Below are 23,728 nucleotides of genomic sequence, written 5' to 3'. Positions count from 1 at the left end.
GTCGATGGCTATATATATAAATATAAACAGAACGAATATAATTTTTTTTATTTAATTAAATATAAAATTGTCCTTATTTGGTTTGGCACATTTAATGACTTATGGCACAAACAGAATATATATACACAAAAGAACGAATATAAAAAGCTTTATTTAATTAAATATAAAATTGTCCTTATTCGGTTTGGCACATTTAATGAGTTATGGCAGAAGACTATGTTTGGCATGGACCATGAGCTAGTTTCTTCTATTTTCTTGTATTTTTTATAATAAATATATAATCATTTTTAAAATTCGATTATCGAATTTATATTATTATTATCATTATTATTATATTTTAAAATTTATCAGGTAGATGTGCATTTCGTGGTAATTTCGTCTCACTAGTCATGTCATTTTCTTACCGCATCTGATTTTCGTGGAAAATTAACTTTCCTTTTATTTATGTCCACGACTTTATGTCTATTTTTATATCGTCGGTTTCAAGCTGCATTTGCCACAGCAGGTTCAGATCTGTAGCTCGAGACACCTTCGGAGGATTAGGGCGAATAGATTAAGGCGGAGATGGTGGGAAGCGTAGGGAATGGCTCGATGGATCTGAGGGAGAGGGAGAAGGCGGTGCCGTTGCCCAAAGAGTTCGAGCGCGAGGAGATGGTCGATGCCCTGACGCCGCTGCGCCCCGACACAGTTGAAGAAGAGGAGAAGGGGAGAACCAGAGAAATAGTGCTGGGGAGGAACGTGCACACAATGTGCCTCGAGGTTAAGGAACCAGAGGACGACGATGAGGTCACTGGAGATAGGGAAGCTTATATGGCTAGTGTCCTAGCGAGGTACAGAAGATCCCTCATCGACAGGACCAAGCACCATCTAGGTACAATTACGTTTTTTTTTTTATTATCATCTGCTATAAATTTAATCTTTTTTTTTTCTACAAGCAATTTCTAAAGTTTTTAGAACGATTGTAGGTGAAGTCTCACGATTTCAGAAAACTGCATCAATAAATCTATTGAAAATTCATCATTGGATGATTAGGTTGTGCTTCCTCTGCGTCAATAAATCTATTTAAAATCATCGTTGGGCGATTAAGTTATGCTTCCTCGTTTGGGCTCACATACTAAGCCTCACGCAGGCATACGCTGACCTCGTGCACTTGCACATGACATGGGTTGTGTAAGCATGCGGATTCAGCAACCAAGTGTCCATGCTAATTATCTTTTGATGGGGTAGGTACTCACATAGGTTATGTTGGGGGTTGACAGGTGGATTGTATCTTAATGAAGGCTAATGCGAGGGGTGTTATGGAGGAAAAATATGTTAAGAATTTTTAGGAACAGAATCTTATTACGATTTTTTATAACATAATTCTATTACGATTTTTCATAATAGAATTCTGTTATAATTTTTCATAACAGAATTCTGTTATAATTTTACCGGGTATAAGGTTTAGACACTATTTATAGAGATCATTATAAATCTATTATATCATGAGAATCATTGGATGTGATTCTTTTATGCAGAGAGAATTCTAATAAAGCTTCGGCTGTTTTTATGGAGTAGGCACGTTGCTGAACCACGGTAACTCTTCTTCTTTTTCATCTTCTTCCTCGTGTTTGCTCTTTCTTGTGCATCTTTGTCTCGTTACTTCGTGCAATCTCTTTCTGTCTTCCACGTTAGAGGTTAAGAGGTGTTGCCCCCTCTTTGTGCAACAATTGGTATCAGAGCGAGGTTTTGACAGATTTCTTCAACATATTGGGGATGATCTGTGAAGTTTGATATAGTGAAATTTGACGGAACCGGGAACTTTGGATTATGACAAAGAAGGATCAATGACTTGTTGGTGCAACAAGGCATGGTGAAGGTACTAGGAGAAAGAAACCAAAAAGCATGGAGAGATCGGATTGGGAACAACTTCAGGTGAAGGTAGTAGTAACAATTAGGCTTTGTCTTACGGATGATATGATGTATCATGTTATGGGCGAGAAGTCATCGGTGGTAGTTTGACAAATGCTGGAAAGTCGGTACATATCAATTTATCTTAAGCAGAAATTATTCGGGCTGAAGATGATAGAGGGAATTGATCTGAGCTAGCACATCAACGTATTAAATCAGATTGAGTGATCTGAAACGGATTGATGTGAAAATCGAGGGCAAAGACAAGACACTGATATTGTTGAATTTTCTAACTTCATCTCCTACGTACGAGAATTTGATTACTACTTTAATGTGGGGTAAGGAAACTCTTAAATTGGAGGAGATCACAAGTGCACTGCTAGATTTTCACCAAAGGAAGAAAACAATCGATGAAGTTTTTCTGGGAGAAGGACTTATGGTAAATAATAACCAAGAGCGGAGTAGGAGCAAAACTCGGTATGGATCGGGTAGCGACAACAAGTCCGTTCTAAGTGGAGAAGAAAGAAGGTGATCACGTGCTATAAGTGTGGAGGCAAAGGTCATATGAAAAGAGATTGTCTAGAGATAAAGAAAACATGTTGCAGAGAACAAAGGTAGTTCGGTAAAGTCTGCAAACATAGTTGAGGAAGAAAATTCAGAGAGTGGTGATGAAAATATACTATTAGTTATGTTGAGTTCGAAGCAGTTGACAGATGTATTGATTTTAGACTCTGCATGTTCATATCACATAACTTCAAACAAAGAGTGATTTGACACGGTAGTAGATTTTGGTTCAGTGTTAATGGGAAACGATGCATCTTACAGAGTCATTAACGTAGGGAACATCAGAATCAAGATGTTTGATAGTGTGATCAGAACTTTATATGATGTCAGACATATACTAGATCGAAGGAAGAATATGATTTCATTAGGCATACTGGATGATATTGGTTGCAATTACAAATCAGTGAGCGGGGTGATGAAGGTCAACAAGAGAGCTCTAATGGTAATAAAAGGACAAAAGTTAGCAAGGAACATCTACAAGTTGATAGAGACTATAATTGTAGGTGGAATCGTCTCGGTGGAGTTTGAATCAGACAGTACAATCTTGTGGCATATGCGGCTAGGGCATATTGGTGAACGTGGGATGCTGTAACTTCACAAGAGTGATTTGTTGAAGGGCATCAAGATGTGCAAGCTTGAATTATGTAAATTCTGTGTTCTTGGGAAATAGAGGAAAGTGCAATTCAAGACGACAATGCACAAGATGGGGACCCGCCAATGTAGTACCTGTATTTTGTAAGTTTTAGGTATACTTTATGCGTCACAAGCCGGAAACTTTTGTAAAATTTAAACGTGGGAAAACTGAAGTGGAGAACTAGATTGGAAGGAAGATCAAATGCTTTAGGTCAGACAATGAGACTTGAGTACACAGATTCAAAGTTTTAGGAATTTTGTGACTAACATGGGATTATGAGACATTTCTTGGTTCATAGGCCACGCAGAATGGTGTGGCGGAAAGGTTGAATATGACAATTATTGAGAAGGCAAGATGTTTCAGGTTGAATGCAGAGCTAGTAAAGACTTTCTAAGAGGAAGCGGTTAACATGATATATTATCTCATTAATAGATCACCAAGGGCAGCACTAGAAGGTAAAATATCATAGGAAGTATGGACAGGTAGATTACTCTCATCTTTGAGTTTTTGGATGTCCAACATATATATACATATCTAGTGAGGAAAGATCAAAACTAGATGCGAAGTCAAAGTAATGCATTTTTCTGAGGTATTTGAAAGGAGTTAAATGCTTCAAGCTTTGGAATTCTAAGGCAAACAAGGTGGTGATTAGCAGAGATGTGGTGTTGAGGAGAAGGCTATGCTATAGTGTACTCAGGAAAAAGTAAAGGAAACATCACAAAGCAATAAAGAGAAAGATGTTGTGCATGTGGAGCTAGAGAGTCATAACTCCGATGATTCTAACTCAGAGCACATGGAGTATTGCACTGTAGCTGATAGCAGAACGAGACGAGTCATACAACCACCCACCAGATATGGATTTAAATACTTGGTTTCTTATGCACTTATCACTAATAGCGGAGCATACATCTTTTCAGAAGATGGTACACAACTCTGAGAAAGACAAGTGGACGAGTGCCATGACAGAGAAGATGGAGTTGTTGCATGAGAACCAAACGTGGGATCTAGTGGAACTTTCCGAGGGAAAATGAGCCATAAAGTGCAAGTGAGTTGTTGCGAAAAAGATGAAAGAGGTCGACAAATTGAAGAGATTGCTGAGCAAGAATTTGACATGAAAGATTTGGATGAGATCAAGAAGATTCTTGGGATGGAGATTCGCAAGGATAGAATTGCAGGGAGATTATGGTTGTCTCAAAATAGCTATGTGGAGAAAGTGTTGGATAGGTTCAACATGAAAAATGCAAAATCTGTGAACACACGTGCATCACTTCAAGTTATCCAGTATAGTGCTCAAAGACGGATGAGGAGATCCAAGAGATGTCAAAGGTTCCTTATGTCAGTTCAGTTGGTTGTCTGATGTATGCCATGGTTTGCACGAGACCAAATTTGACTCAAGTAGTTAGTATAGTGAGCAAGTTTCTCTCAAATCCTGATCAACCACATTACGATGCAGTGAAGTAGATTTTTAGATACTTAAGAAATACAACTGATTATGATATCATGTTTAGTAGACAATCGGAAGATCCTTTAGTTGCTAGGTACGTAGATGCAGACTATGCAGAAGATTTAGATGAGAGGAGATCGATACGTGTTCACTGCCACAGAACCTATTTGTTGGAAGTCTATGATATAATGTCGCATTGTCTATTACGGAATTGGAGTACATGATAGAAGCAACTAATGAAGCTTTATAACTTACAGGGTTGGTTAGAGAATTGAGCGTTCAGCAAGATAGAGTCAAGTTGTTATATGATAGTGTTATTGATTTGACAAAGAATTAGGTGTATCATGCGAGAACCAAACATTTTGATGTGAGGTTTCATAATATTAGAGAGTTGATCGCTTTCGGAAAAATTTAACTTGAAAGACCACATAGAAGTTCAAGCATTGCTGAAATTTGATCCATATCTCTAGATGCTAGAGGAAGGAAGCCCAGACTCAGAGATCCGGATGAAGTTTTGCTCAGATACTCGTGTTCTTCGAAGGAGTGAATATTCGCTAAGGTAGAGATTGTTAACGAGTGACTCATATCTGAATGAAGGTCAATGCGAGTGACGTCGTGGAAGAAAAATTGTTTAGGTTTTTTCGTAACAGAATTTTTTTACGATTTTTCATAACAGAATTCTTTTATGATTTTGCCAGGTCTGAGGTTTAGGCGCTATTTATAGGGATCATTGTAAACATATTTTATCATGAGAATCATTGAATGCAATTTTTATATAGAGAGAATTCTAATAAAGTTTCGGCCATTTTTGTGGAGTAGGTACGTCGCCGAACCATGGTAACTCTTCTTCTTCTTTCCCATGTTTGCTCCTTCTGGTGCGTCTTTGTCTCGTTGCTCCGTGCGACCTCTTTCTCTTTTCCTTTTCTTCTGTGTTAGAGGTTGAGAGATGTTGCGCCCTCTTTACGCAATAAGGGCTAAGAAGGCATAGTTCTATATTCCCACATCACCATGTTTGTGTTGGACATCTCCCCTGATGAGATCGGAACATAACTGTTCATAATATAGGGACTGTTGGGAAAATTATCCTTGTGAGATGTGACTGTGGTATAGCATGGATCTTTGATGGTGGATCCGCAACTTGAGGCAACCTGACGTGAATTTGTGGGCTGGTTTAGGCAAGGAAGAATATCAGGACAAGACTGAATTATGTCCTGTCATGTTCATGGTGGCAGGTTGCATGACATACATTGTTTGTCTATCCAAGAGTCTTTCCTAGCATCAAATAGCCTTTGGAAGGGTGTATATGCCATAGAACCTTGCTTGACGTGGATCCTTTGGAAGTGTGGCACCTGTGCGCATCTAATTCTATGACGGAGTGCCCATGTAAGTATTGCTTGATTGAGCTTGCACTATTTGGGGTTATTTTGGATTGTTGATATCCACGATGGGCATCCCCTTTAATGAAACGGTGACTCCACTCTTCATTTGATGAAAAATATGTTCTTTACACTTTTAGAAACTACAAAATTTCTATTGTATACTGAAATCCTATCTTACTATTTACATTGTACTGTGTCTTTGTTCTTTTCCAAATTTGTAGTAATATTTTCTCTCATGGAAGTGTTTCTAGTAAAAAGACATTTTATATGTACTGCATGCTATGCTCAGTGGGTGATGTTCTGTATGTTAGCTTGTGCCATGTTGCTTTGATTGTTTGAAGTATGTAAACTGTTAAAATTTTCATCGGTCTCATCTAGTGTGTCTAATTATAAAGTTTACTACGACTCGGATGGTATTTTCTTTTTTCCTTTTCTTGATGTTATCTGATTCTATTTTTATCTAAAACTTATTATATTTAGATTGATACAGAGCTTCAATGCATATTTGTTCTTGTTTAATTATCATTTTGTTCGATTTGTAGTTTGAGCAATGTACTACTGTTTGATTGACTTTTTATCTGTTGCATATGATTCTTTTATAGGTTATCCATACAACTTGGACTTTGATTATGGTGCTCTTAGCCATTTGCAACACTTTTCCATCAACAACCTAGGTGACCCATTCATTGAGAGTAATTATGGTGTCCATTCTAGGCAATTTGAAGTTGGAGTATTGGATTGGTTTGCCCGTCTATGGGAATTGGAAAAGAATGAATACTGGGGTTACATTACAAACTGTGGCACTGAAGGAAATTTGCATGGTATTCTTGTCGGGTTAGTACCTTTTTTCAAATGCTTTAATCTCAAACTATGGACACTTTGGTTGCTTATAGAAGTTCTTCAAAAACCTGAGTGTAAAATCTGAAAGTTTGTCTGTAGCAAGAGTAATTTTGTATTTGTTTGCCAGGAGGGAAGTTTTTCCCAATGGTGTTTTGTATGCCTCAAAGGAATCTCATTACTCAGTTTTCAAAGCTGCAAGGATGTATAGAATGGAATGTGTGAAGGTCGCCACTCTGGTATCTGGTGAAATTGATTGTGCAGATTTTAAAGCTAAATTATTTCAGAACAAGGAGAAGCCAGCCATTATCAATGTCAACATTGGTAAGTCTTTTTATTTCTTCTATTTTTGTTTCTAACTTAACAGAAGCAGATTAGCTATTAAATATCTTACACAGGAACCACTGTCAAAGGGGCTGTTGATGATCTCGATCTAGTCATACAAACTCTTGAAGAAAATGGCTTTAAAGATCGGTTCTACATCCATTGCGATGGTGCTCTCTTTGGGCTCATGATGCCATTTGTCAAACGTGTATGTTCTATATTTAGAGTTTTGCCTCCAGTTTCTTTATACACAATCATTATGTTACAACCATGCATGTTCTTCTTTGAAGAGATATTATGCAACTAAAAATTAAATCGCCTTAAATTGTCCAAATAATTACTGATCTTGTTAGTTTTTCCCTTGTGGACTAATGCTACCAATGGGGCTTTGAATAGGCACCTAAAGTGACATTCAAGAAACCTATCGGAAGTGTCAGTGTCTCAGGTCACAAGTTCGTGGGCTGTCCGATGCCTTGCGGCGTGCAAATTACAAGGTTGGAGCACATCAACGCCCTCTCCAGCAATGTCGAGTATCTTGCTTCCAGGGATGCCACCATTATGGGAAGTAGAAATGGTCATGCCCCAATCTTCCTCTGGTACACCCTGAACAGAAAAGGTTACAGAGGCTTCCAGAAGGAAGTTCAGAAATGCTTAAGGAATGCTCATTATCTGAAAGACCGTCTGAAAGAGGCAGGGATTAGCGTGATGCTTAATGAGCTTAGTAGCACCGTTGTGTTTGAGAGGCCAAAAGATGAGGACTTTGTTAGGCAGTGGCAACTTGCTTGTGAGGGAAATATCGCACATGCTGTGGTAATGCCTAATGTCACCATTGAGAAGCTCGACCATTTCTTGGGCGAACTACTTGAGAAACGATCACACTGGTATCAGGAAGGCAAACTCTCACCTCCCTGTATTGCTGCGGAGGTAGGCAAGATCAATTGTTTGTGCTCTCTGCATAAGAAATAATGTCCTCCATTGCTAGCCCTTGCGCATGCTTTCCTGTTGTTAGCTATCTATTACTGCGATAGCCTCCATGTTTGGAAGACGTGTCTTGTGCAAGGAGAAAAAGAGAGGAACAAATAAGTCTTCTAGGAAACTTTCCTAACCTGCCTAAGATTGTTAGTTCGTTACTGCAGTTGCAACACCATATTTGGTTTGTTAGTTGCAGAATGGCATTTGGTAGTATCGCCACCATTTTACTTTGTTATTCCTGTTTTTTTTGTCAAGATATTTTTGCACTTTTGCAAACTGTTTGTCATTCATAAATTTTGATTCGCTTATATCATTCCGAGTTTGATTATTAACATAGTTAATTCATCTGATGAATTAAAGTTTAGATCTTTCTGAAGGTTAAACCATGTTAATGTGCTCGATTCCCGTCGAGCTCAGTAAGAACTTGAATAGCATGCCATTTATTTTTTTTTTTCTGTAATTTTTTATATTGCTCTCATGTTGAAGAATTGCCAGAACGTTCCAATCTTTTGTCAGAACGTTCTTCTCTGTTAATTGCCTGATGGAGTGGTGCTCGTGTTACATGCAAGTGCTTTGGGTGGGCGTCGAGGTCACAATCGATTGCGTATCTTAACTTTGTTTTAACTCTCTATACAAACCCAAACTAAAAAATACGCAAATAAAAACCAAATTAATGAACTAATAAATCATAATTTTATTTTTATTTATCGATTTTGAATAATACCTCTTTTACTCCTTTCTATACTATTTTTTTTCCCGGGCCTCAAAATAAGCTAACTAGTTATAAGTGTGATTTTTTCTCTAAACTTTAGTGGAATAGCTAACGATGAGGATAAACTATACTTTTCACAGCCTAATAAAATTTGAATTTTTCTTATAATAAGTTCAACAATATTGAAAGTATAATAATTTCTTTATCTAAATTTAAAGAATAAATTCTATTTCTTAAACATTAAATTTAATAACATATATATTTATTTATTTTAAATTATATATTTTAGATAAGCAAGTCATTAGACCGGACACAAGTTAAGGTTGACTAAGCTAATCGACACCGCACCGAACGCTTCTATTACACGGTGGGTGAAGAAGAACTCTTGACCATCAGACTCGTCTGCACGGGCTTTGCTGCCTTGCTGGCCGTGGAGCAAAGTGCGAGCGACAAAAAGGCGGAATCGCCGACCTCGTTCTTCCTTCCTTCTCCCCTCGACCGTCCAAATCCATAACCAGATCTGAGGAGGCCGATCGAAGCGAGGCGAAGAAGATAATAAATGAGCGATAGCGATCTCGACGAGGACGAGCTCCTCCAGATCGCGCTCAGGGAGCAGTCGGAAAGGGACGTCAACTACAAGAGGCCATCGGCCAAGAACTCCAAGCCCGTCGTCAACCTCGTCCGGCCTCCGCCTCCGCCGCATTTCATGGATCAGAGCCAGCCTCATCGGAATGTGAACTCGAATTCCAATCACCGGGGAAAGCAGTCACCGCCGCAGCAACAGAAGCAGAGGCGGAAGCCTAGCCGTGGAGGGGATGACGACGACGAATCGGAGGTCGAGATGCTGAGCATCTCTTCGGGAGATGAGGACTCGTCTAAAGACCGCGTTCCCCCGCAGAGGGGGCGTGGCGGCAGCGACCGTCGGGCGCTCAGGGATGATGGCGATGTTGGGCAGGACGACGATGAGCCCAGAAGCTGGAAGAGGGTAGATGAGGCTGAGGTATTTTTCTTGTTTGTCCTTTGTGCCCCTCAACTGATTTTTGGTTTTGGGTTGTTCAAAATTCTTAAGTCGTGAAACTGAACGGTAGATAATTTTTGGTACATCTCTTGCAGATTTCTCATATTTTTAATACATTTTGACTCGGCCATTTGAATTTACAGCAATGCTCGAGAATTCAGTTTTTTTAAATCTAGTTTTTTTCTGAAATTTTAAACGAAAGGTGTACCAACAGTTAGTTTTACTACCTATGGCTTTTCTTTTAGTCTAAGCATTTTTGTTGGCTTGACATCATTGTGCGGCATTGATTTTCTGGATATATTAGTTATATGGTCCCTGATTGCACTTCTGATTGAAATAATCTTGGTATGCTGTAACTTCAACTTTAAAAAAAAAACATTATTTGTGCTTGGATGATTCACTTTTAAGTCAATTATAGGTATGAAGTCTGTCAATTAGACTTTAGTCTAGTCTCATATAAATATAACAAGGTTCCATGTTTTTGGTCTACTACGAATGTCATTCTCGGATTCAAAACCAAATCAATTCTAATATTTCAACTATCAAGACCTTCAATAATGCATTCATTTTCTTATTTTTTTTTCTTTCTAAAATAATAAACTCAGGCTATAGCTGAAAATATGCAATGGATTGGTAGCTTTCTACCTTTTATGCAAACTTTCAGCATGTGATATAGATTTTCTGTCAGTATTGAGCATGCCAATTCACTGAGGCATTATAAGAATCCAAATATTTATTAAATAAGATTAATGTCACGTGTTGAGAAGGTTTAGGCCATGTTAATGGGCTAACTCAAGACTTGTATATATTTAGAAAAATAATGATTCTTGATCCTAAGAAAAAGTGAGTTACAGAATTTAAGTTCTAGTATTCTTGTAATGGCGAAAATAGCAGTAACTTTGAAAGATGAATTGAGATATGTATGGGGCTGGTATAAGTCTGTTTGGTTTTGTTTAATATTATTGTGACTGACTTGACATGATTTGGGTTGGCTAGTGTGATCAGAATAGTTGGTTATGTATGCAAATTTCATGATTTCTTGAATATTCTGCAACCCTTCATAAAATTTAAAAATATTCCAAGTATGTAAGAGTTGTGGAATCAGGCTGCAATTGTCTGGGTTGATGAAGTGCCACTTGAATTGATATATATAGGTTGTCAAATATCCTGAATTGTTGAAATTATGTTTACCTAAATGTTTTTTTCTCTCAAACCTTATCACTGTTTTTTTCCTTTAATGTTTCATACTTTAATGCTTCTATTCTGCTATGTAGTTGAAATTATTGTGTTGGTAGCTGATTCAGTTTGCTTCTGGATACATTCAGTATAGTTTCTTGTCTCTCTGACAGACAAATGTTTAACTGAGATAAAGTAAACTAACTATCAATTTCTTTTTCTTTAGCTTGCTCGCAGAGTTCGAGAGATGCGTGAAACAAGGGCTGCACCAAGTACACAAGAGCAAAAAACAAGCACAATGGCTCACAAGGGGCTCGCACACATGCAATCTTTACCTCGGGGTGTGGAAGTTTTGGATCCACTTGGGCTTGGGTAACTACATGTTTGACATGGCTACATTTATATTCCATTATCATACCATTCAAATTTTGTTCTATTGCATTTGTCAAAACTCTTATGTTCAGTGCCCCATTTTTATTATTGTAGTTTTTTCTTAATTTTTTATTGTTATTGTTTTCCTAGTAGCAACAAGTTGTTCAGATTCAAATTATTAAGGGTTTCCATTCAGATATGAGATAGAGAGAGGCAGAAGAGATAGATGGGCCAGAACTAAGGTTTCAATCCTATGGGCCAAACAACAACAACAATGACAACAACAACAACAACATCAAGTCCTAGAAAATTCCAAAAGTATATTAGTGAGAAATCATACTTCTGGAATCTTACATCTATTCACTTGATACCTGAGTTAAAATTAGTGATTTGTTCATAATTTCATCTTGGGTGTTTCTTCCTACTAATTCACTTTTACAATTTTTGGCGAAGTGCCATTTATTCTACTCTTGTGAATTTTAACTCATTATTTTTTAATGCTGGGAATGGCCAAGATTGTGTTATCCATAATTCATTTCAGAATTCAGAAATCAATTGATTTTTATCTCATAGGCTTGTGGCCCTAATGTTGTATTATATGTGAGGGCGGTATATACACTCTAGTGAATTCACACAAAAGCAAGAAGAATAATCTGACTACTTGACTTTCATTCTTGATTTTATACACTGCCCACTGGGATTTTGTGTTATTTTTGTATCTTCTTTTCCTTAACATCTTAATATTCTGTTCTGTCAGGGTAATTGACAACAAATCATTGAGGCTTATTACTGATGCTTCAGTAAGCTCTCCAATTTCAAGAGAAAAGGTTGAACCTCTAGATCCTAGTATACGAGGTATGTGCTTTTTTTGATTAATCTTATAAAAAGAGGTGATTTACTGTGAACAATTACATATGGTCTTATGTTTAACTTTTTTGAATAACTGTAATTCTGCTTAGTTGTTGTTTGTTCCTTTTAAATGTCTTCTAATGTCCTGAGATGTCTCTTTTCAAATTTATGACCTTTCATGTGTTTTTGTAGTTCTTATTATTTTTCCCGTGAATGAATATTTGCTTCTTCAACCATTAATATTTCAAGAATCTGTCATCACTACTTGGCTTCTATTTGATTGTTCTAAGTAATAACTTCACACTTTAGGTATCTTTGACTGAGAAATTATCTAATATCTTTCTGAATATGCAACATTTCATGGACCAAGATACAGAAAATTTGAGTTTGCTATAAAGGCAATAATTCTCTTATCTTTTCCCACCTTCTCAAGGACTTGCTTCTACAGTAGGGTTGCATTGCAATTTACTGAGTTCATGTAGCAGTGAAGGAACTGCTTATTTGAATAAATTGAGAACTTTTTAAATAGGAGCCATTGATTTCTAGTTTTTTTTTTTTCTAAACGTTGAATAAGGTTTGTGTACATGTAGCTAGTTTCAACCAACTGGCTTGAATCTTTGCATATAACTCTATTCACAGTCATGGTTTCCCTTATTTACAACAACAACCAAGCCTTTTCCCACTAGGTGGGGTCGGCTGTATGGTTTCCCTTATCTCAAATCATTAAATAGTAAGCGAACCAAGGCAGTGATCCTTTCAAATTTTCCCATTTTTTAAGTCATGCTTTTACAGTTGGAGGGCAATGCAAAATGCCAAGTTCAGGAAGTAGTGAATGAAATGTTTATCTGGAATCTGAATAATTTTGTGTCATCTTCTCCGTGTAATGCAATTTTCCATTTTTGCAAATTCTTCTCTTGCAAAGAGCTTTCTATACAAGGTTTTGTTAGTTTTTTTTCCTTATAAAATCAACCTCATGATCCTCACTGTTACCAAAATATTAATTATTCACTTTCTCCACTGTACTTGGTGTGCCCTTTTTGACTGCAGTATCATTAAGGTTCATATCAACCACCTTAGCACCAGTTAAATAAATGGTGAGAAATCCATACCTCTGTTTCCTGGTTCAGTAGTTACTGGTTCTGTTAGAGATGGCTGCAAGGCATCCTGCTATATGATATAGTTTTCCTCCCACGACTTGTATCCCTTTTAAGCAGCCATTTGACAACAATGGCTACTCCTACCAACTTCCTAATAACTGAATATAAATTATAAACTTATAAATTGGGCTTTAAGTAATGACTTCAGATTTTGGAGTAAGCGGTTACTGAATCAAGTCGAGATGGTATCAAAGCAGAAAACCTGAGTAGCAATGCTTAACTATATTATTTATTAATTATACTCCATGTATTGGGCTTTAGAGAGTCTTGTCTACTCTCAACTAAAACAGCCAGGGTGTGAAACAATTGTCCTTCCTCTTCATCACTTTGGATTTCTTCATCCCTTTGATTATAATGAGGAGGTCGGCTAGTCCCTGCACTGTATAATCAGAGAAGCTTAGTGAAATTCTTCCATCCATAAGATTAGAGGGATGAGGGCTTGAGCGGGCCTTAGGATCCAATTTGATCCTTGAAGCGTTGCTGTGGAATAGCGCCTTCCCGGGAGAGCTCGAACGCCATGGCTTGTTAAAAAGTCCACGACTCCTTGTATTTCATATGCAAAGCCGACGTTTGGTGCGTTAGAGAGTCTCCCCACCATGCCTCTAGTAATAAGGAGATTTGCTTCTCCATTCTGCCATTGCTCGTAACCTTTTGTAAGATTGGAGATCTGTATATTTCTATAAAAATCTCCGATTGATAGCATAATGTCTGGAATAATATATACTAGTTGACTTCCCTTAGTTAAGTCAACCTCCATTGTTGCGAGGATGGCCTGGTCTCCAAGCCACCGGTTGTCTCTAAAGACAATTAAAGCCATTACGCCTTCTTCCTGTCTATGTAGGGTTTGTATTCGTACTTGGAGGATGCCTATATGAATGTATTGCATTCGGCTACGCTGAAGTTGATAAAAGCTTTCTTCTTGTATAAAGCTTCGATCAGCTTGGCTTCCTTCAGTCACGAGTAGTGGTTCTTTAGAGCGATGTATGTAGACGCGATGATTTACGTTGTCCCTTCTTGAATGATAGAGGACTTCCGCAGGTACAATAGATGCTCGCTCCTGCATAGACAGCTGTAGCTGCACTTGAGGATCAATTTGTTGTTCTAGAATATGTACCGGTGTTGATCCTCTTGATAGGCGTCTTCCAATTCTTCTGGCCGCTTGTTGGGCGTTATGAAGTCTTCTCAGGTTTCTTCGATACTCCCTGATTTGGTCTTCAAACAGAGGTGTTATAGAAGTAGATGGCTGCTTGGATGATGTTCTTATGGCCATCACTGCTTCAACTTCTCCTGCTCTTCCTTTAAGATTTTATAAGGATTTTTGAAGACATGTAGTTTACCTCGAGGCTCCTTAAGCTTATCCATCGGGCCTAGGGATAGGTTCTTAAGCTTGTCCACCAAGTCGTCGGGTATTGAGGTTGTTTGTACCCCCTTCTTGGTTTGTTCAGCAATAATCTTTAAGTCAGCTTGTATGCCCTTCAAGATCTCAGTTATTTGGACTAGTAATTGAAGCTGCGTATTGTTTTGCTTGATTATTGCGGAATTCCCGGATGTTGGTCCTTGGAAATCACTTGGCCTTGCAAATCCTATAGCGGGAGATTCAATTTGCTCTGTCGCCTTTACTGCCTCCTTGTAAGCAACAGTGTTTCTTGTTAGAACATGGTTGCTCATGAAGTTGTCCACTTTTCAAGTTTCTGGAGTAATATCTCCACTCGCTCTAGCTTCTTGCTGAGAAGAGAGTTCTTCTGTAAGCTTGAGAGCCTCCTTTTCAATAAGCTTTGGTTGCTCTGCTATTTCAGCAACCAACTTATGAACTTCCTGTTTTGTTAGAGGTCTATTTTCTGTATACACAATTGTCAGATTCCTCAAAGCAGTTTTTAATTTAGAAATTTCAGCCTCAAGAGTTTGACACTTCTCCAGAAGTTGCTTAAAGTTTTTCGAATGAACTCGAGAAGATAGACATACCTCGGGTAGCACTGGTAGAACTCGTTTCTCATCGGTTGTTCCATCGCCTTGGGAGGCGGCGGTGCCCCTTCCTCCGCCGCTCCACCGCCTTCCTTCTCGTCCCCGACTGATACTCTACCCCCACCACCGTCTTTCTATTCTTTCAAAGGAAAATGGATAACTGTTTTAGGGGAACAGAAGAATTCATTGCCGTTTATATTGATGATATCCTAGTTTTCTCGCGCAATGAAAAGGAACATGCGGAGCACCTGAAGAAGCTATTGAGTATCTGCAAGCTAAATGGGCTTGTACTAAGCCCAGAAAAAAATGAAGATCGCTGTTCCAGCAATAGAATTCCTTGGCGCAATATTGGGAAATGGTAAAATCAAACTTCAACCCCATATTATTTCTAAGATTGCTGATTTCAAAGAAGAAGATCTGAAGACTAAAAAGGGGATGCGATCGTGGCTAGGACTGCTAAACTATGCCCGAAACTATATTTCCAAATTTGGGAAAACTATTAAGCCCCCTTTATGCGAAGACTAGCCCAATCGGGGATAAGAGGCTAAATAACCAGGATTGGGCTTTAATCGAAAAAATCAAGAAACTGATCCAGACACTACCAGATCTAGAAGTACCACCTGAAGAATGTTTCATCATCTTAGAAACCGATGGCTGCATGGAAGGTTGGGGCGGCATTTGTAAGTGGAAGAAATGCAAGTATGACCCAAGGACAACAGAACGGGTTTGTGCCTATGTCAGTGGAAAGTTCAACCTGCCAAAATCAACCATTGATGCTGAGATTCATGCAGTTATGAATTCAATTGAAGCATTAAAAATTTACTTCTTAGACAAAGAAAGCCTCGTTATCAGAACAGACTGTCAGGCGATTATCAGCTTCTTCGGCAAATCGGCCAATAATAAACCATCCAGAGTCAGATGGTTGGCCTTCATTGACTATATTACTGGCACCGGCATTTCTATCCAATTTGAACATATTGAGGAAAGGGATAATCAGTTAGCCGACGCATTATCCAGACTAATTAATTGTCTCATTGTTACAGAATGGCCGGAGGAAGCCCTCGACATATTGGAGCAAGTGACACCAGCTCTTCAGGAGATAGAGGAAAGGCCCAGTATAGAAGGCCAAGCCCAGATGGCCTAAGCTCTCTTGACCCGTCGGCCTCGCTAAGCAGTACCAAAAACTATTGCAAGACCTCGATCGATACCCAATCTCCCTCGACAGCTATACAGAAAAATGCCAGCAACTACACCAACTACAGCAACAAGTTGCAGTGCAAGCAGCCAACTCCCAGCTTAGGCTGCTCCACGTCTTGAAGAAACAGGAATGCCAGCGAAGGAGCACATCCGATAACCGGTGGGCAGATTGGTATCCCGCTACCAAACAAATTGACGAACAGCTGGAAACAGCTGCCAACCTGCTACATGATGCTTTTAGATGGATGGACTCTTTCCATCTCTGAAAGGCTCTTTTACGGAAGTGGTGGGCCCATATAACTCAGCCGACTAAATCCTGCCATATAAATTATTAAGCTAAGCTGTAAAGTGAGATTCCTCCTTATCTAAAGAGGAACCACGCGAATAAAGTAGCTAGCGTGCGTTGTAGAGTAACTAGCGTGCGTTGTAAAGAAGCTAGTGTGCGTTGTAAAGCAGCTAGTGTGCACTACAAGATTCTTCCTTATCATGTAAGAGCATGTGTTGATGGGACCCAATGAGCACCCGCATCTCTTACCTCTGCTATATAAGGAAGACCAAGCCCTTTGTAGAGACATAAGCGATCCTTAGTCTCTACTCAGGGGTGCCTTGTAACCATTGAAGAAATAGAATCCGTGAGTTTTCTCATCTTTTCTCCTTATTTCTATTTCCCTGCACCCGCCTTGTACATTGTTACATTGCTGGTATCAGAGCTAGTTGAAAAGATGACCATGGTAGCTTAAGTCTTTTAAAGGGCAAGATACAAAGGGAAGGTTTTCTAAGAATTCATATACCCCCTTGTTTCAGATATTACTTTTACGATTAACATTTGTAGCCATTAGGGTTGTTGGTATTATGCAAACCAAGTAATGCAAAAGAATAGGTCCTAACTTGGCAGAAAGGCAAGGAGGCCATGGTAAGTCCAAGGGCACATCTGGGTGAGCAAAACTTGGGGAGGAACTGCCCCCTATAAGCTCTAAATGATAATCGTAATTTATGTCAGAAGCTTGGGAAAAGTCCATACAGGAGTGGTATAATAATTCTAGAACAACCAACCTAGAGTATCTTGACCTTGCCTCTACCAACAAAGTTACCACAAATCAGCTAGCTAATAATCTTGCAGTAATATACGACAGAACTTGTCTATCTTCTCGAGTTCATTTGAAAAACTTTAAGCAACTTCTAGAGAAGTGTCAAACTGTTGAGGCTGAAATTTCTAAATTAAAAACTGCTTTGAGGAATCTGACAATTGTGTATACAGAAAATAGACCTCTAACAAAGCAGGAAGTTCATAAACTGGTCACTGAAATAGCAGAGCAACCAAAGCTTATTGAAAAGGAGGCTCTCAAGCTTACAGAAGAACTCTCTTCTCAGCAAGAAGCTAGAGCGAGTGGAGATATTACTCCAGAAACTTGAAAAGTGGACAACTTCATGAGCAACCATGTTCAAACAAGCAACACTGTTGCTTACAAGGAGGCAGTAAAGGCGATAGAGCAAATTGAATCTCCCGCTATAGGATTTGCAAGGCCAAGTGATTTCCAAGGACCAACATCGGGGAATTCCACAATAATCAAGCAAAACAATACGCAGCTTCAATTACTAGTCCAACTAACTCAGATCTTGAAGGACATACAAGCTGCCTTTCAAAGTGTCAAGAATATAAATGTTGATATTCGCTTGTTAAGTTACTCCTAATGGTAGCTAGGGCGGGGCTAATCCAGTTTGTTCTACATGCGTGGCACTGTTTTAAGAAAATATATTATATATAGCTTTTCCCTAACCACTATAGCTTTCAGGATTAGTAGCCTTTCAATCAAATAGGAACTAAATAACATTGCTTCATAGGACCTTCCCTTGGCAAGTCAATGCGAAAAAATTGATTCAATCATTGACAGAAGGGCATAAAGAGAGTAATTGGGTGAAATCTCAGATTGGTTAACCATTTATGTCATGGGTCTGTGTTCAGCTGGCTAATTTCATCCCATTTCTTGGTATACTATTTGTCTTCTTTTTGTGACTCCAATGCAGCTATGACAAGAAGATTCACGATGCATCTTCCTTTGGTCGTTTTCTTTTTATGACGTTCCCTATAAATATGCTCAATAACTTATCCTTGAGGAACATCTGTTAAATTTACTGCTCTAGGTAACATCCGTCATCTTTGGGTTCTGTTTTGAGATTCCTTCAATCTTTAATAAATTATTTGAATCCACATGTATGGATTAATTGAAGTTAGCAACTAAGAGCTAGGACAATATATCTCACTATATTGAAAATCTAATCAATTCTTATCATGGATCATGTTGGTGAATTTTTTGAGTTAATGAATTATAAATTGTATGGTTAATTAAAGCATGAAATAAGTTCACAAGATTCTACTTGGAACAATTCTTCAATACTAAATATAAAACAATGCAAATTTCTATTTAATACCCTAATACCATTATTGGAGCATGATAATCATTACTCGTGGGAAAGAATGAAAATTCATGTCTTACGTTGATAAGAAAACAATATTTACAATTCAATTGATTTAGAATTTAAATAAAATGAATGCCTAGATATTTCATCATCAACTTCTTCCAAAACTGTCTGGGACATGGCAAGGCCCCATGTACCTCATCCTCACAATTGACTATGTGAAGCTTGACAATATCCACTTGGTTTTTCTCTTATTGTAGGGCATTATTAACTCCACCCTTGACGTCATTTCTAAGTCTCTGCGTGGCAACATTTCTTCTCCTATGCCATTTTTGTCTCTAACACTCTTCTTTAAATTTTCACTTGTCTTGGAATGCGAGATTCATCTTTTACTTTTTTCTCTTAATAATGGATTATTTTTTGATTTCTAATGGTTGGGTTAATCTCTCATTAATTTTGTGGGTTGGATTTGATTGATTTAATCAATTGGATTTAATTTTAATTGGTTGGGTTAATTTGCGATGGACTTTTTTCGTCTTTAGAATCACATTGCACACAATTCATATCAAGTTGCTTTAAAGTTTAAATCTCACCAAATTGTTGCAATTCTTTAATACCTGGGTTCTTATATATGATATGCATCATTTTACATCCAAAACGTATCCTATGGACTATAGGAATGTGAAATATCATGATTCTAAGTTCTGACAATATAAGTCTTATTGAATTACCTTGGTGGTAGTTGCACACTAATTTTTTTACACTTGTTTACTATAATTTTGGGAGATACCATAAGTATTTTTTTTTTTTGCAGAGAAATTAACATACTCTTCTCCAAATTTTGACCCCAAGATCTTTTTGTCACGAGTTCACCAAGATACAAGTGCAGCTAATTTGGAAGCTGGGGCCCTTACATTAAAAACTGATCTCAAAGGCAGAACTCAACAAAAGAAGCAATTGGTGAAAGAAAACTTTGATTGCTTTATCTCTTGCAAGACGACAATTGATGGTATTTTACAATATCATCCATTCATCACAATTGTGATGCAGTTAGTTTCTCATGCATCGAATTTTCATTAGAGAAATCTTTCTTATCCTTGGATAGTTGTACTATTTTAGAAGTTAACTGTGCCAAGCAGATATCCAGTCAAAGCTGACGCAGATAGAGGAGGATCCAGAAGGTGCAGGTACTGCTCGCTTGTATGAATCCACCCAAAATATCAGTCAAGTTGCAAACCGTGCATTTCAACCTTTATTTGAGAGGCAGGTAAATAATTGAGCTTCAGGAATGCTAAGTTTTGTATCTATTTTTGTTCTTTGAGAATGGCCCCTAACTTTTTCCGTTATAAATAGGCACAAGCAGAGAAAATTAGATCAGTTCAAGGAATGCTTCAGAGGTTCCGGACTCTTTTTAATCTGCCAAGTACAATTCGTGGGAGCATTGCCAAGGGTGAATATGATTTAGCAGTTAGAGAGTATAGAAAAGCAAAGTCAATTGTCCTTCCTTCTCATGTATGTTGTTATTTTCTTGCTTAGTTTTCTGCAAGTAGCTTTCTAAATTAACCAGACATCTTCAAAAGATATTTAGTATGTTTTCCATGAGTATCTGATACACATTCATTATGGATTTGGCAACTAACTCAAAGTCTATCTCCATTTTTGAAAGCATCTACCTTCATATAGTAAGGCTTTAACATTCACTTGCGCATCTCATTCTTTTTCAAGGGCTATTAATTTATGGGTCTGTAATGGTGTTTTATGGAAAACCCTAAGCCACTGTTGAAATAATTCCCTTGCTTATGTTTCGGAACTCTGTACTATTTCATGATTTGCAATAGTCTCAGGCACAAAGCTTTGCTTATGCTAAATTGTTTCTTCTTGAAGTTCCTTATAAATATTAACTTTCCCATTGTAACATTTCAATATCTTATAAAATGATTTCTTATTATTTATACAGATTGGTATATTGAAAAGGCAGATTAATATCTTATTGCTGAAAGATAAATGTTGTCCTCAACAGTTGAAACTTTGGAATTGTAACTTTTGTTGGAATTTGTGGGATATCTGAAATCTTATCTTTCACCATATTGTTTTGAGAAACATAATGCATCATGATATTTAGTAATGTTTCTTATTTTCAGTATGACTGAGATGGTTAGTGAATTTGTTACTTTTTGCAGTTCTCAGTTGGTTTGTGGTTTTTTTTATAGGTTGGTATACTGAAGCGTGTACTTGAGGAAGTAGAAAAAGTAATGCAAGAATTTAGGATGATGCTTTTCAAATCAATGGAAGATCCTGAGCTTGACTTAGCTGACGTAAGTTTGCTCCTTCCACTCTTTTAATTTTAGAGGATGATGAAACAAATTTTTAGGGGGAAAAAGTAATTTCAGTTCCTGTCTGTTGTATTACATCTTGTAGAGATTTAGTTTAACAATGATGGTCATGTGAAGTAATATGATGTAGCTTTTGAAAGAAAAAAAGGAATCTAATCTTGTTTCCTAAATGTGGAGTCAACATAAATTGAAGCAAACACATTTTTTCATCTGTTCTTTATGAACTATCGTATATGGTTATTATTATTATTATTATTATTATTATTATACCATTTTTGGCATTATAAAAATAGGCTGCTAATGTTAGATGTTATATCATTTTGTTTGCATCCAGCACTATAGTTCTAGTACTTGAGGATGAAATATCTGCATACATGTATTTACTACCTTTGTTGTTTTTGTTAACCATTTCTCATTAGATCTGACCTCTAGCTACTTCATGTGCTTCTTCTAGCTTGAAAATATTGTTAGGCTACTTTTGGAGTTGGAGCCCAGTTCAGATCCTGTCTGGCGGTATCTTAACATTCAGGTCTGTGGCTTTTAGGCAAGAACAGACTAATCTGCAATTGATTCTGCACCATTTCCTTTTTGTTAATTCTTGGTTAAATAATGATAAGGCTTGTGATATATATATATATATATATATTTTCTTTTTATAGAATCGGAGGATTAAAAGTTTGCTTGAAAAGTGCACTTCAAATCATGAGGCTCAAATGGAAATGTTGCATAATAAGATTCGAGACAGATCCAAATCTGATGCAAGATGGAGGCAACTTCAAGAAGACTCTACTAAATTGGTAAGCATAGGATTGGCATTTTCCAATCAGAAGGATATTTTTCTACTTTTAGAATGGGTGCTAGAAAAAAGAAAAACTTGAATGCCATGTTTATTGACTTGCTAAATCTTTAGTTGTATGACAATTTTGATTGATAATAGTATTGTCATAATCTAATATTCTTTGTCCTCTGATGTGAGGACATAATCTTTATATCATCTCAAACTCTATATAATAATGTGCATACTCTTAATTTGTTTACTTTTCATTTTTGTTTAAAAGTTAAGTTTTGACTTCTTATACTGGCATGATTTTTTTTTTTTGCAGCTAGACTCAGAGTCATCCTTGGAATACTCTTCTGAAATGGAGTCACATCTAATTAGAGAAGAAATGGACATTTTGAGAAGAAGATACATCAATATGTTGAACACTGTTGTAATCCATCATATACCACCATTTTGGAGATTAGCTTTATCTGTTTTCAGTGGGAAATTTGCTAAGGTATTTTAGTACATCATTTGAAATATGAAATGCAAGGTTATTCCTCCCTTGCTTGCTAAGTTATTCCGTGGTTACTCATATTTCCTTCAATGTGCTTGTAGAATTAGATCATAAGATGGCTACTTTTAACCCTATTTTGAGTACAACTTAAACTCTTAAATTGTAACTAAAGAGGAGAACCAAGACATTGAAAGTGGGATAGATAATTCTAACGTACTCATTTTTTTTTTAAATAATGAATAAATATGTCTCTTTCACAAAAGTGACTCTTCCTAAATGGCAGAAACAAACATGGGTGAGGATGATAATTGCACTTAACAAATGTGCAATAATTCTATGAATGTCTTTAATCCTTCATGTTATGGTGGGGCGTTTTATGTTAAAAAGATATATGAGAAGACATTTTTATTGAATTTTAAACAGCATGAAGATTATATAATTTCTAAGGAAAAGAATTACTTTGCTTCATGTATGACTAAGAGCCACATTAGCTACTTTGATTTACCGAGTAAATTTTCCAGGTGACCCCTGGTGGCAGGGTCCTTGATACAGATACAAGTTTCAAACCCCCCTCTAGTAAGAATGAGGAGAAAGATGGTGACATTAAGTATTCAACTCATGCTCTTGAGGAGGTTACATTAATGCTTCATGGCACTATATCTGCATTTGAGGCAAAGGTATGATAAAAGACTCTCAGATCCTTGTGTCTGTAACTTCTCATTAATGCCTCTCCCTCCTTTTATTGTTGATGTTTTTAAGTGTGAAATTTTTGGAGTCCTAGGCCAACTCTATTAGAGCAATTGTGTGATGCTTATGTTATGTTCCTTGGCATATGGATGGAGTATTATCCTTTTCTGTAAATCAGCCCTTATGATGGATGGAATATGCACCTTAATGTCTATTTCATGATTTGTAATATTTAGTCAGACAGGACAGCAGAACTAGTGTTAGAAATTTGATCTATATGTTAATGTTAAAGACTGACTAAGCGGCACCATAAGAATGAGCAAACTTTGATCTAGAAAAACAAGCTTATACTGTTTGACATGTACATTAGGAATGTACTTTAGTGCAAATAAGCAGTAGGTTATTACTAATCTCATCAGCTGGAACTAATTCACAACCATGAAGTGTCTCTAGAGATTGATGTTAACATTTGATCAATCAAAACTGGTTTCAGTGAAGGCCAATAGATCTTCTTATTAAGTTTGAC

At 37.3% G+C, this 23,728-nt stretch overlaps 2 protein-coding genes across 3 annotated transcripts in view; both read left to right on the top strand.

Moving 5' to 3' along the window:
- Positions 1 to 463: 463 nt before the first annotated feature.
- Positions 464 to 8,376, top strand: LOC122049543 (serine decarboxylase 1-like). The gene is made up of 5 exons (XM_042610913.1): positions 464 to 871; positions 6,514 to 6,745; positions 6,879 to 7,072; positions 7,147 to 7,280; positions 7,469 to 8,376. Exons 1-5 carry the CDS (start codon positions 565 to 567, stop codon positions 8,036 to 8,038), a joined length of 1,437 nt encoding a protein of 478 aa, XP_042466847.1. The 5' UTR covers positions 464 to 564; the 3' UTR covers positions 8,039 to 8,376.
- Positions 8,377 to 9,126: 750 nt separating this feature from the next.
- LOC122049526 (exocyst complex component SEC5B-like) overlaps positions 9,127 to 23,728 on the top strand; it is a 36,644-nt gene continuing 22,042 nt past the window's right edge. For both annotated transcript variants that reach the window (XM_042610900.1, XM_042610904.1), the window contains exons 1-9: positions 9,127 to 9,756; positions 11,177 to 11,322; positions 12,080 to 12,177; positions 19,720 to 19,914; positions 20,045 to 20,172; positions 20,259 to 20,417; positions 21,116 to 21,220; positions 21,693 to 21,767; positions 21,898 to 22,035. In XM_042610900.1, coding sequence (XP_042466834.1) covers positions 9,316 to 9,756; positions 11,177 to 11,322; positions 12,080 to 12,177; positions 19,720 to 19,914; positions 20,045 to 20,172; positions 20,259 to 20,417; positions 21,116 to 21,220; positions 21,693 to 21,767; positions 21,898 to 22,035 — 1,485 coding nt within the window. In that variant the 5' untranslated portion in view covers positions 9,127 to 9,315. The remainder of the gene's footprint in view (positions 9,757 to 11,176; positions 11,323 to 12,079; positions 12,178 to 19,719; positions 19,915 to 20,044; positions 20,173 to 20,258; positions 20,418 to 21,115; positions 21,221 to 21,692; positions 21,768 to 21,897; positions 22,036 to 23,728) is intronic.

The sequence above is a fragment of the Zingiber officinale genome, chromosome 1B (assembly GCF_018446385.1).
Source record: "Zingiber officinale cultivar Zhangliang chromosome 1B, Zo_v1.1, whole genome shotgun sequence".
NCBI classification, from domain to species: Eukaryota; Viridiplantae; Streptophyta; class Magnoliopsida; order Zingiberales; family Zingiberaceae; genus Zingiber; species Zingiber officinale.
This window is presented reverse-complemented; position numbering and strand designations above follow the sequence as displayed.